The following is a 13,967-nucleotide window of genomic DNA, read 5'->3' on the forward strand; positions in this document are numbered from 1 at the left end:
TTCTGTTTCAATGATTTTGCTGAGAAAATCCATTTTCTCTCCAATTTGCCACACAAAGGACAAGGTCTGAAAGTACGAGAGTTGTAGTAGAAGATAAAATCTTTAACACAAGATAAAATCTGATAAAGTACAATGCAGTTGGATAAGAAGTTCTAGAACTAATTTTAAAATAGTACGTAATTCTTTGCATCTCCTACAAATGGGAAAGGTGATGTAAATTATGCAGAAAAGCAAATATATCTGGTAAATTAATGTGCACAATACTTTCAGGATTCAGAGTCTGTATTTTAACAAAAAATATGGATTATTGTGGCATACATTCTGCTCTTTCAAGAAGTCCTTATGCTGTGCACAGTATCTCTCCCTTAGCTATGCGGTTTATAAAGACATTCTTCTATCAAACTGTATCAAATTGCACAATGCAGAACTTGCTACCTCTGAGGAAATTGAAAAGAGGAAACTATAATAATAGTTTCTTCAATGGAAGAAGCCATTAATTTTTTTTTAAAAAAATTGAAATAAAAAGGGTAAATAAGGGGAGTGCATAAAGTTAAGATGGGCAAATGCAGGAAGGCGGGGGAGGGTATCCATGAAAGAAAGCAAACACTGAGGACTAGTGAGATGGGACCAAACACTTAATGGAAAAGGCAGGCCCAGGAAGCCTTGCACATTCCATTACCATCTATTAATGCTCAATTTCCCTGCATAGATGGGAAGGACCAAAAGCAGAGGAATAACCTGCACTGGCCCTAGTATGAACTGAGCATCAACCCCATTCTGCTGTCAACTCACAGCACGCTGGGAGCCGCACCGTGACAGGTGGCTTAGGCTACCATATACAAATGCCCTGCATTTTATTCATTGAAAGCAGAAGTACACAAAGTCTTTTTTTAAAAAACAAAACAAAAACAAAGCCAACTTACAATTTCCCACGTTGTTTTTGTTTATCCCACTCTTTCTGGAGCTTCTGGACGACCACTTCAGATTTATCATCCGCATTCAGAGACCATAAATCTTTGTCTTCAAGAGGCTTCTTATAGCCTTGTATTGCCAAACTAGACAGCAGTAACGAAAGCACATTAATAAGTGAGTCAGTCTGGACAAACAACCTTTTTGTACCTTAAATGGGCAAATACCTCCACCGACAGAAGGCATTTATCTTAATTTCTCTCTCCACTACTCCAAGGGCAACCTACAGAGCAGGCAAAGCATTTAAAAGAACTATTCCACAATGCACATTAACAAGAGCCCCTCTCTTCAAAATGCTAAAGCAGTTTATCTCTTGCAAGGCTCACAGAGATGCCTTCGAATGTTATCCTACTTGTCTCTGTGTGCACAATACTATAATGAGAAGGCCCACGCGCGGCTGCTTTTCTCTTTTAGTGTGTTTGTGTGTGCAGTTTTCTATAAGTTAGAGCCTTGTAGGGAGCTTATAAAACTAATCTAAAAGTAGTGCCTAATCTTAACTGCACATTCTCCTGTCTCTTAATCACATCCACCATGGAAATAAGAATAGGAGTAATGTTTATATTACTGTTGGTTTTACTCCCTCTTTTCCTCTTACCCTCCCATAGCAATGCAGCTGATTGAAAAAAGAGTGAGTGTATTTGATTTTTATTTAATCAGAAGTTCTATAGCAAAGTAATAGAAATCCAGGTTGCACCTTTGTGTTTGAAACTGAAGAACTGGTTTAAAGGTTGCCAATTTTAAAATATTGTTGGCTTTAAGTGACCCATTTGATCTCATGCTAGTGCAGCAAATAACACACACACACACAAATGCAGACTCTTATATTCATTACGATTCCTTTCCCTAAAGAAGCCAAAGAAACCAGGCACAGGATTTCTCCCACCTTCATACCAAAGTTGTGAGATATGCCAGGTAAAGAAACACTGGCTGGCTGAAAGTCACCAGGCAAATATTTGGCAGCATTCCATCTTTTAAAATATTTTTTTGGAGAGAAAGATTAGCAGAAATGTGATTCATCATTTTATACAAGATTTATGTTTCCTTCTAGTGGCATATTAAAAATAATTTAAAAGCTCTATAAAACGTGATTCCAACAGGAAATACAACCTGAACTTTAATTCCAAAGCTAACATTGCAGTGGGAGTTCTTTGTGGTAAAACTCAGTATTCTTACATTTCAATTCATTGGAATATCTGAGATTGGAACTCATTGTGCCTAAACTTATAATTTACAGTTTTACAGTTCTGAAAAAGCAATCTTCTTTGACTTTGTCAAATTATTAATAAAAATGTAATCTCATCCATGATAGCCTGACAATTAATCCTATTTATTTCAGGGAAACCTCATTTCAAGTAAGCATGCCTGCAATTATAATCTAAATTTCTATCACTAGCTGGGTTTTTTGGGGGGTGGGAGGGTGAAGTGCTTGGTGGTTGACTCCTGGTGACTGCCTGGATAAATCCCTGCAGGTTTCTTGGTAAGGTTTTTCAGAGGTGGTTTGTCCTTGCCCTTTTTTCCCCCTAGGGCTGAGAGGGACTGGTTCAAGGTCACCTAGCTGGCTTCGTGCCTCAGGCAGAACTAGAACTCACACAATCCTGGCTTTTAGCCTGGTGCCTTGGCCACTACACTAAACTGCCTCCCATCTCTACCCTACCAACATATAACTTCTAGCAAAAGAGGGAAGGGCATGAAATGTAAATGAATGGTATGGTACTTCTGTGTAGGAATGTAGCTGAATCACCAAGAACGCAAAGGACAGCTTTTCAACTGGCTCTTCTCCAGCAATACCAAAGGAGCAGAATAAAATGTGAAAAACCATGCTTACCTTGTGAACCACCAAAATGTTATCCTTGAAAGAAAACCAGCATTTAATTCTGGACAGGGATTCTATGAACAATTTTGGAGACATTAAGAGCAAAACAAACAAAAGGTTATTTCTTTTAGCTAAAATTGCAGTGAAAGATCACATTACACCTTCAAAATAAGTTGAATGTAAATATGTATGAAGTGAATCTATGTATGAAATGAAGGTTCATCTCCAATTTCTGGTTCCCTCCCCCAGAACCTTGAGCAGCGGTTCAGTGCAGTAGTTGGATTCCAAATCACAACTTCTACTAACAACCACCCAAAACAAAGAGTCTAGTAGTTCTACTACTACCGGTATGCCTGTCTTAGGAAACACAGGAGAGTCTTGTATCTGAGGAGAAAGAAATTCTCTGACCAGCTTCCAGAAGACTTTATTAGGGCCAGGAGGTACAAAGTAAAAGAAAACATTCTGCTCTTAGCCCTTGCGTGGCTTTTGAGGGAATATGCAAATAAGGTTTTGATTAGCCCAATATTTTCCACAACCGTACACCATTCAAAGGGGAGCTATAAAATATACCAGACTATTGCTGCTTTCTAAATTATATCTCATGAAGTCTAACTACGAGCAAATGGACCCTGAGGATGGATCAGATTCTCTGTCCTCTGTGAGTCCCTATGCTTTCAAAACCTGCTCCCAAGAAATGGAAAATCCCTTGGGGGGAAAAAATGCAAGAACATATAATACGGAGAAAGGGAAAGGAAATTCCTCATGGGTGAGAGTAGTCGTCCTCTTGAACCAAAATGGATTAGCTCTTTGTTCTCCAAGTCAACATTCTGTCCTGGGGATTTTATATGGTTTGCAGTAAATCTCATTAAACAAGGATAAGATTTCTGTAACAAACTGCACAGATGCTCTTCCATTTTTTTTTTTTTGCTAATTACCCTTTCTGCAGAAACTTAACATGTTCACTGCTAGGTCAACCAACCATGCAAACTCCTGCTTCAGTTTCCCTGTTTGTTTGGTGTTTTTTTTCTTTTTGGGGGGCAAGGAGCATTTCAGCGAAATTAATCCATCTTTAATTAGATGCAGACCCTATCTTCACAGAAAGCTCATAAAAATGAAGATAGTCAATCTCTACAACCTGCCTTTTGTCTTCAGAATGAGCTGGCAGCTAGTTCTGGCCCCCCTCCTTATTTGGTCCATGGTTGGTTAAAAGGTAAAGGTAAAGGTTCCCCCGCACATGTGTGCTAGTCGTTTCCGACTCTAGGGGCCGGTGCTCATCTCCGTTTCAAAGCCAAAGAGCCAGCGCTTGTCCGAAGACGTCTCCGTGGTCATGTGGCCGGCATGACTAGACGCCAAAGGCGCACGGAACGCTGTTACCTTCCCACCGGTGTGGTCCCTATTTTTCTACTTGCATTTTTACGTGCTTTCGAACTGCTAGGTTGGCAGAAGCTGGGACGAGTAACAGGCGCTCACTCTGTTACGCGGCACTCGGGATTCGACCCGCCAAACTGCCGACCTTCTGATCAACCGGCTCAGCTTCCTAACCCACTGAGCCACCGCGTCCCTTCCATGGTTGGTTATTGGTAGTCAAAGGACAATAAAACTTGTGAGTTTTATTATATGGGGCTTCTCATTAGTGATTGCTGAGAGGCAAACTTCACTCTAACACTGGCTAGAAACAGGGCAATAAACTGCAACTGGGTGTGTGATCTTTTGGCAGCCAGAGGCTTCATTTCACGGTTTTGAAGAACAGAGAATGAAGTCACATTATCAGGCAATGACTTACAGCAGGGGAGGGCATAAAATTCATGGAACCCTGTCGTGCTCTCTCTTTTCCTCTCTTCTGTTTGGAGGACATTTGGTAGCGGTTCTTTTGTTTTTATAAATGCATTTTAATCTATTCTAGAATTTACACAGCACAGTCATCATATTTTTCACTTAAAAACAGCAGGAAACTCTGGCGCTAAGTTTTACAGCAAATCAAGCAGCTACAAAACTAAGATTTCAAAAGCAAGAAGTGCAGCCAGGATCACAGGCTACCATCTCCCAAATTGGTGTAAGATGCAACCTATACAAAGTTGGGAGGGAAAATGGGTTTTGATGAGCACCTCAGGAAAACAAAACTGGCCTTCTGAAGCATGATGAGAACAGCCCATGCGACATGTAGAATGGCAAGCTAAACCCCGGGAAGAAGGCCCGGAACAAACCAACTATTCAGCATTCATGAAAATCTAGTGAGAATAACAAAAATGTACTTACCGGATCTAAATTCACAGGAGAGAAGAATGGAGGTTTTTCTTTGAAACACGAAAGAATAAATTCGATAAGGATCAGTGCAAAGTAGAAATAAAATATGATAATCCTAAATCTGCCTTCCATTTGGTCCTAAAGAGAGACAGAGGTAGTCAGCAAGGGAGAAGTAACATAAAAAACAAATATAATGTTGCATTCTCAATGTATATTGAAATTGTATCTCTGATGAAGGTAACTATAACAATAGAATGTTACCCTAAAACAATTAATGGATGAATTTCATTAAGATGGTGAATAACACCACGACTATCCTGATTTGGCATGCCAACGTCCTATGTAATGAGTAAAGAGATTTGCAAAACAGAAAGGAATCTTTTGGATTACAGGCACTCCTCGAGTTACAACATTTGTTCCGTGACCATTCAAGGTTACAGTAGTGCTGAACAAATGGTACTTATACCTGGTCCAAAAATTATGGCCATTACAGTACCCTCACAATCAGATGACCAAAATCAGATGCTTGGCATTCACCCTCAATTATAATTGCAGGGGTGCTTCATTTTCTCCACACCCGCCTATCTCCCCACCCCATCAACCACAATTCTGCCCTTTTGGCTGTCCTGCATAGTTGTCTTCCTTGACAAAATGGCGGTGATGAGGCTGAATTAGTGGCCCAGACCTTTGGCAATCTCAGCTGGCTGCCACCATCCCCAGCTCCTCTACTTCATCCCTGGTGCTGCTGGTACCACCAAGAAGTGCCACAACACTGGCACAGTGCAAAGCCCCAGCTGCCACCATCACCCTGCGTTCCATTGGCCATGCAACTCTGCCAGCCCTGCTACCCTAGCGGCTTCTCTTGCTGGCCCTGCCAGCCTTAGCTGACCTTCGCTGTATTTCTCCTGCTATTTAAGAGGCACGCCAGGCTTGGCTGTAGGCAAGTCAGCTGCTGCCATGCCAGGGCTTCTTCTCAAGGCTGCTTGCACAGTTTTTCCATTCTCACGAAGCTATGGAAGACTTCTGAGGCTTCTGAAACCTTGTGAGAAGGCCACACCCGCCATTCTCCAAAGAGTATGGGCCCTTCTCGCAATGCTTTGGAAAGTCTTCAGAAAGTTTCTGAGGCCTTTCCGAAGCATCCTGAGGACAGCCAGTGTGATTTGGAGAATGGCAGGCTCACTCTCAGGAAGAAGGCTCACCACAGCCAGCAATTGCCTTGCCTAGGCCCAGGCCAGGTGCAATTCGTCAGCAGAAGGAGATAGAGGTTAAAGACAGCTGTGAGCAGCAGGGCCCACAGGGCCAGCAAGCACAAGCTGCCAAGGCTGGTACAATGGCAGGGTCAGCAGAGTGCAGGGTGACAAGGCTGGAAGAGGCAGTGGAGTGCAAGTCAGCCCAAAGGATAGAAATGGGGAGGTTGATGGGGGAGGGAGTTGAAGAGGAGGCAATCCCTTAACTTACCAAGGCTTAGGGCTGTGAGAGAGCAAGCTGGGAGTGGGTACTGGCAGGATTTGGTTGACAATGGCAACAGAGAGTGCCAGGATTGTTGTGGCTGAGTGATATGGTCACAAGCTTATGACCACATTGGTTAGCAATGGAAATTCCGGTCCCGATTACCACTGTAACTTGAGGACTAGTTTTATTTACTTTTGAGTTTCTTCCAGTTAATATACTATGAGTGATAGAAGATTGTGTATTGAATAAGAAAACTTAGGATGAATAATTAAATATTTATAGGTGCACTCCCACGAGATATGTGATTTCCCATGTCCTACACTTGAACTTTATACCCATTATTATGGTTGTACCAAATACAGTTCCATGCACCCCACTCTGCATGGAAATGCCTTTTCTAAGGAAATCTCCCAGCAATCAGAGTTTTTTTTTCTCTCTCAAGCATTTGGCCAGAAGCTTCTTCTCACAACTCTGTTGCATTAGAATAGAATAATAGAATAGAATGATAACTTTTATTGTCACTTCGAATGTACACTAATTGGCATACATTAAAATGAAACTTCGTTGCATACAGCAGTGTTTTTCAACCACTGTTCCGCGGCACACTAGTGTGCCGCGAGATGTTGCCTGGTGTGCCGTGGGGAAAATTGAAAAAACACTGACCTAGGAGACAGCGGTGAGAGGAGGAGGAGGAGGAGGAGGAGGAGGAGGAGGAGGAGGAGGAGGAGGAACAGCCACGGGCGGATCGGCGCTGCAAGACTCTCTGGCGGGGAGCGCTGGGCACCGGAGCCTTGGCTAAACTGACGGCCCTACTTCGCTGGAAGCAAAAGCCCGGGAAAAGAAGTGGGCTCGACCTCTCTAGGCACCAGGGCTCCACGGCAGCGTAGCTCCGCCCCCTTCCCTGGCTTCGGAGGGTCTCTTGCTGAAGAGAGAGAAGCTGGGGAGTGGCGACCGGCTCGCTTATCAGAAGAGGACGGACGGGCGGCCAGCCCGGCTCGCCTGAGCTGTTGCGTGGTTGGTTGCCTGCAACGTTCGAAAAAGCTCTTCTTCCCCAGCACGTGCCGCTTACTCCTTACTCCCCGCGCGGCTGAGGATGCGAGACTCCCGCCTGGTCGGCTGCCTGGCTCCGCTTTCTTTGCTCGCCGCGACCCCTCGCCCCAGCCCGAAATAGAGGGATCTGACCGCTTCGCTCTCGGAGGCTTCGCTTGCGTCTGAAAAATTACATGGCTGATTTTTTTTTAACCTGTCCTTTTGATACGTTGCGTAATAAAATGTCCTTTGGACCAAAGCAATTAAAAATCTTTGGGGTTTCCCCCCCCCCTCTGGAGTGAAGTGCTTTCGATGGTAAAGGTGAGAAAGAAAGAAAAAAGGAAGGGAAAAAGGGGGAAGGGGAAAAGGGAGGGAGAAAGAAAAAAAAGGAGAATAGAAAAGAAAGAGAGAGAGAGAGGAAGGGAGGAAGGAAGGAAGGAAAAAAAGCAGGAAGAAAAATTAAAAAGAAATGCAAGTAGCTTCCAGTTTCCACAACAAGCAGAAAGCAAGAAATTGAGAGAGGGAGGGAAAGAAAGTGGGAGAGAGAAAGGCAGGAAAGAAAGGAAGGAAGATAGAAAGAAAGAGAAAAGAAAGAGAGAAAGAAAGAGAAAAGAAAGAAAGAAGGAAAGAAAGAAAGAGAAAGAAAGAAAAATAAATGAAGGAGAAAAATGCAGAAAGAAAAATTAAAAAGAAATGCAAGTAGCTTCCAATTTCCACAACAAGTAGAAAGCAAGAAATTGAGAGAGGGAGGGAAAGAAAGTGGGAGAGAGAAAGGAAGGAAGGAAGATAAAGAAAGAAAAGAGAGGGAGGGAAGAGAGGGAAGGAAGGAAGGAAGAAAGAAAAGAAGAGAAAAAAGAAAATACAGAAAGATAAATTAAAAAGAAATGCAAGCTTTCCTTTTCCTTCACAGCAAAAACAAACAAAAGACCCAAAATAAAATAAAATAAAATAAAGAGGCTAATAATAATAATAATAATAATAATAATAATAATAATAATAATAATAATAATAATAATAATAATAATAATAATAATAATAAGTTGGAAGGGACCTTGGAGGTCATCTATTCTAGTCCAACCCCTTGAGAACACAGGCCATCCTCGACTTACGACCGTTCGTGTAGCGACCGTGGGGAGGTCCAACGGTGCGTAAAACGGTGGAGTGTCTCGTGATTTTTTTCATGAAACAAGTGTGCCTTTGCCCAAAAAAGGTTGAAAAACACTGGCATACAGCTCTCAAAGGGTCACCACCTCTGATATACACTACATAAATAGGGCATACATATAAAGGAAAATAAAAAAGGTTATTCTTTTATAAATTGTATAAAATGTAATACCAATGAATTGTATCAAATGTAACACTAAGATGTGGGGCTATCTATTTCCTGCTCAGGCAGAGGACTCACAAATGGTAATAAACAAAGTTTTTTTTTAATGTTAAAAAGCTTCAAAGAAGATAGGAACATCCCAAGGTTACAAGTAAACAAGATAAGATAGTGACAGATGTAAGGAAGTTGTCACAATAAGTCTTTTGAAGTGTTAAAAAGCTTCAAAGCAGATCTTTTAGAAATGTAAATGACTTCAAAGACTAACTTAAGTTTCTTAGGGTGGGCATGTATCGAGAAAAGAAAGTATAAATGCCTGGTTTGAAACTTGCTCAGGGCGCTCTTTGAACCCAATCCAAATTGGGAAGGGTCTAAGAGGCCGAGTTTGCAAATGCTTTCTTTCTTTATTATTTTCAATTTTCTTTTCAATAAATCTTTGTTTTTGTTAACCAGACTTGTCTTCGAGTTGTGAGTATAAAATTTTGGGTTTTTAAATCTCACACATACATACATACATAAATAAGCATATACCCACATACATTATATGACACAGAGAAACAACACAGTCTAGTTCGGGTTATGTATACATGTGCATGGTGAGAAAAACGAATCTTGCGTGTTTACCAGATGGATGGCATAGGGAACAAAGCTATTATAGAATCAGGTAGTCCTGCTAGAAATACTTCAAAACCTCCTCCCAGAGGGGAGCAACAGAAACAGACCATAAACTGGATGGGGTCTCTAATCAGTGGAGGGATTCAAATATATGAACAACCGGTTCTCTATGTGGATGCCCCTTCCGGAAGTCCATTCTGACCTGGGCAACAAAAAAATTAGCTACCGGTTCTGCTGAAGTGGTGCAAACTGGCTGAATCCCACCACTGTCTCTAATAATGCTTTGAGCTCTAAGCACATAGCGCTTATAAGCAGCATCCTGAATACCAGGAAGTGAGCTTCCTATGATCTTCTTGGCTGTCCTTACCACTCTCTGTATGGGCCTTCTATCTGAGGCACTGCTGCCACCAAACCAGACAGTGATGCAGTTTGTTAAAATGCTCTCAACTGTGCCTCTGTAAAAAGTGGCCAGGACAGAAGGAGAAAGATGTGCTCTCCTCATCCGATGCAGGAAATGCAGATGCTGGTTTGCACGCTTCACTAAGGATGACGTGTGGAGAGACCAATTCAGATTAGTGCAATGTTTTGAAAAGCATATCACGAGCAGCCCTCCCTCCATGGTTTAATAGTTCTCAAAGATTTCTAGCTATTTAAGCTTCAAAATGACTTTCCTTTCATGACCCTAGGAAGAAGAATCTCGTTTTTCCCATGTGTAATTCCCATACCACTGCCACAATCAAAATCTATTAGTGTGGCCTTATCTCAGTCTGAAACAGTGTCTGCTACTCTACTTTTGGTTTTGGACGAACTATACATCTGCCACATACTCAGCCTTCATAACTCCCACAGATGGATTGTCAAGCATCTTCCTTCCAGCATTAACTCTGTGGAAAGAGGGCATAATTCAACACAAGCACATTTAATTTACCTGAGCTGGAGAATGAAGGATTTTGGATCGCAAAGGACCAATAGCACACAGCACACACAAAAACCAGAAGATAATGAGGATCCCTGAAGACTGGACACCATGAAGTCTTTCATACTGGATGAGCAACATGGCTGCCAGCTGCAAGGAAAGTCAGTGGAGATGAAGTGGAATGGAATGATGAGAAACTGATTAAATTCCCTAAAGCTTTTTTCTCCCTGAGATTAATTTCCAGTGACCTGATGGACACCTCCATATCATGTTGTTAACAAAGAATAGAAAAGCAGTTAGCTGAAATATTCTGTTTTATATGGTGTTAGGTGTTATTACTTTTGTGCTTTGTGGCCTATGTTTTTGTCTCCTTTTAGAAACCCATTTTGCTCCAGTGATGGTGAATGTATCTTCATTTCTGCACATGAGAACACTGCTTTTCTTTCTCTGTCCTGGTATTCAGAGCGTATCAAATCCCCATGCTTAAGTCAATCTTTATTATGTAAGTGTTGGATTTTTAATATTTTCTCAAATATTATTTGAGTTTTCAAAGAATAAGGCAGTGGAAAAAATTCTCTAGAGCCTAGAAAAGAAAATATTTTTCCCCATATTCACCATTACAAGAAGAATAGACAATATTAAAGGATGAAGGAAAAATTGTTATTCAACGTTTTGGCTTGCCCAAAGCAGAAATCATAATATTTTTAATTTAATTCCTCTTAAATATATAATCTAAATTTCTTCCTTCTCTACAGAACTAAAATATTATTTCATACTGTAGATGTTGAGTGATCCAAGAAACTGTTATCTTTTTTTATTTTTTTAAGTGGCAGACCTTAATGGGATCTCACTGGCCAACTGGGTGGGTGTGGCTGTGGTGGTCATGGAAGATTGGGTGGGTGTGGTCACCTCAATGTTGCTCGTGTGGAGGGACACCTGTGGGGGGTGGGCAGGGTTGGGGGAGCTCCAGGAGGTCTCTGGCAGATAGGGTGGTAGGCTGGAGACTCATCCTGTGGGGTGAGGTGAGGCAGGGTGGGGGTGCCATTGCCATGGGGCAAGGCAAGGGCTGGGGCAGCTGCTGCCTGACACCATCGGCCCCACACACACAGAGGCCAGCGAGTAAATGGGGGCCAATGGTGTCCGTCAGTAGCCACAGCCTGCCGGCCCTTCGACAGGCACACTCTGGGGCTCTGCAGCCCATCACCAGCAGTTCAAAGAAGCCGCTTCCGAGAGGGATTTTTTATTTATTTTTTTATTTTAATCCCATTTATATCCCGCCCTTCTCCGAAGACTCAGGGCGGCTTACAATTTAAGCACAAACCAATGTGCTTAGCAATAGCCTTCATTCTATGTATATGCCTGCTTATTAGGGCTTTCGCCAACAGCTGAGGAGCTGATGCAGTGGGTCGTGCCTGGGAAAAGGAGAGCATGCGAGGCCAGGAGGGACGGGATGGGGGGGGGAGGGAGGGAAACCAGCCGTGCCAGGATGCATTCAGCCAGGTGGGACCTCGGCGAATTAGCAGGCGGCTGGTTGAAGAGGGACAGTTGCCACCTCCAGGGCATGGCGCGTGTGCCCACAGAGAGGGCTCTGCGTGCCACTTCTGGCACCCGTGCCATAGGTTCGCCACCACTGTCCTAATGCATGGTAGGTCCCAAATCCAACTGGGAAAAAGAAGACAAGTTCCAAGGTCTGAGAATTTAGTCTGTGTGTGTGTCTCTCTCTCTGTGTGTGTGTGTGTATGCACATACACACACATGTGCATTAGGGCTGTACTAACAATACAGTTTAACAAAGCATGTTGGCTTTCCCTGGTGTTTTGCACATGTGTGCATACACATAGTATATTTCCCCTGAAATTGCCAATAAAACACAATGGCTATACGTGCACACCCATGTGCAGAGAACAGGGGAAAGCCTTCAAAGCACATTCTCCAGCCTTACAAAGTTGCAGGTGCTTTAATACTCCACAGGAAGATCCTTTGCCCATGCCATCATACTTTGCAATGTGTGTCTTTCAAATGCCTTCACTGCTCTTTTTCCCCCCTCCTAGTCCAGCCTCCTGTTTGGAAGATGGAAGGGAATTAGCAGATCCAAAACCATTTTAGTTCCGACACTCCAGGATGCCTCCCTTTTGGCCAATATCACTGGACAGTAGGACAAACCCTTCTGGTACTAAGTAAACGAGACAGCTGTGAAAATGGAACTATCCCCTGCCTGTGGCTTTCCGCGGCTCTGTAGTACTTCAGCTAAGCAAAATATTTCCCATCATCACATTTGTTTTCAACATGCAAATAATAATAGAAAAAAGAGAAAGTCACACCTACCATTGTGATGCCCACAATTAAAGGTGTTACAAAAAACACCGGTGGTGGAGTTCTGTTCTGAGCGATTTCATGGAAGGCATAGAAAAGATTGGACCAGCAAACCCCCCAAAGCACAAAAGCAAAGGCCTGTATAAGGAGAAAGACAAGCAGTAAACGCTGCAAAAGCACAAAGCTTATCAAAAGTAGTCACATTTCAGCATATTTGCAAATATTTGCAGCACTAGTAGCCTGTAAAAATTCTGTCTACACCTACATATGCTAGTTCTTGGAGATACACACTTTATTTTAGTTTATAAGTCTTTCTTTGCTGGCCATCTTGAGATTATATTCACTTGCCATTCCTAGCTTATCTTTTGTCGGCTAAGAGTTCTAATAAAGTTGATCTACGACCCAGCTTAACTTCAAATAACGATATTTGCTGTGGTTTCAAAGGAGCAGTGAGAATAATTTGGTAATTTTGTTGAAATTTTCCTGCAATATTCTTGCACATTCCATCTGAGGATAGTACTAATCGTTATATCTTACTAAGGAAACTGTTTGTATTGCTGCTTATGTGAGCCTTCTAACGGGTGAAAAAGAATCTCAGCAGATGGTCATAGAAAGTAAATCACTGCTTAAGTAAAAGAAGAAGAAGGCAAAATAACACATTGCTGGAAGAATTAATCTTACAGATGTTACTATAAAGTAACAATCAATATTCTAGCCTTCTGATATTGAAATAGACTGAGAAGGATAGACACATCTCCTAAATTTTAAAGTGCAGATGAAGTGAGATAAATATGCAGGGGGAGCTTGCTTCCTTTGTTATCAATTACATCATAAGCAATAACAAACAAGCATCATTATTTGGCTGCATGTGGGAGCTGTTAGACAATTTCAGATTTAAATTAATTGAATTTACACTCCCTGGACCACCATGTTTATTTGGACACAATTTTCTTTCAAATTCCAGATTTCTTGTTTTGTTATGCAATTCTCTTGTAAAAGAATGATTCATTCTCTCTCTCTCTCTCTCTCTCTCTCTCTCTCTCTCTCTCTCTCTCTCTCTCTCTCTCACACACACACACACACACACACACACACACCAGGGGTGTGAGACGATATTCCAGGGGGTGCGAAAAGTTGGGTTTTCAAAATTATAGTGCATAGGCATAATTTGTTGCCGTTATTTTGAACTTTTGTAAGGGGTGCGAGAATATATCAGAAGCATTCTAGGGGTATAGGAAAGGTTGGGAGCTGCTGCCCTACACACATACAAACACACAGAGAAAGACTTAGGT

At 42.1% G+C, this 13,967-nt stretch overlaps 1 protein-coding gene across 1 annotated transcript in view; it reads right to left on the reverse strand.

The window, feature by feature from the left end:
* Positions 1-13,967, reverse strand: part of ABCC3 (ATP binding cassette subfamily C member 3) — an 85,120-nt gene that overhangs the window by 48,089 nt on the left and 23,064 nt on the right. Inside the window, exons 3-7 of the mRNA XM_081319499.1 lie at positions 12,688-12,813; positions 10,375-10,512; positions 5,039-5,164; positions 2,795-2,856; positions 924-1,055 (exon numbers count right to left, since the gene is read on the reverse strand). Coding sequence (XP_081175625.1) covers positions 924-1,055; positions 2,795-2,856; positions 5,039-5,164; positions 10,375-10,512; positions 12,688-12,813 — 584 coding nt within the window. The remainder of the gene's footprint in view (positions 1-923; positions 1,056-2,794; positions 2,857-5,038; positions 5,165-10,374; positions 10,513-12,687; positions 12,814-13,967) is intronic.

The sequence above is a fragment of the Vipera berus genome (genome assembly GCF_964194415.1).
Source record: "Vipera berus genome assembly, chromosome: 2".
In the NCBI taxonomy this organism is placed as follows: Eukaryota; Metazoa; Chordata; class Lepidosauria; order Squamata; family Viperidae; genus Vipera; species Vipera berus.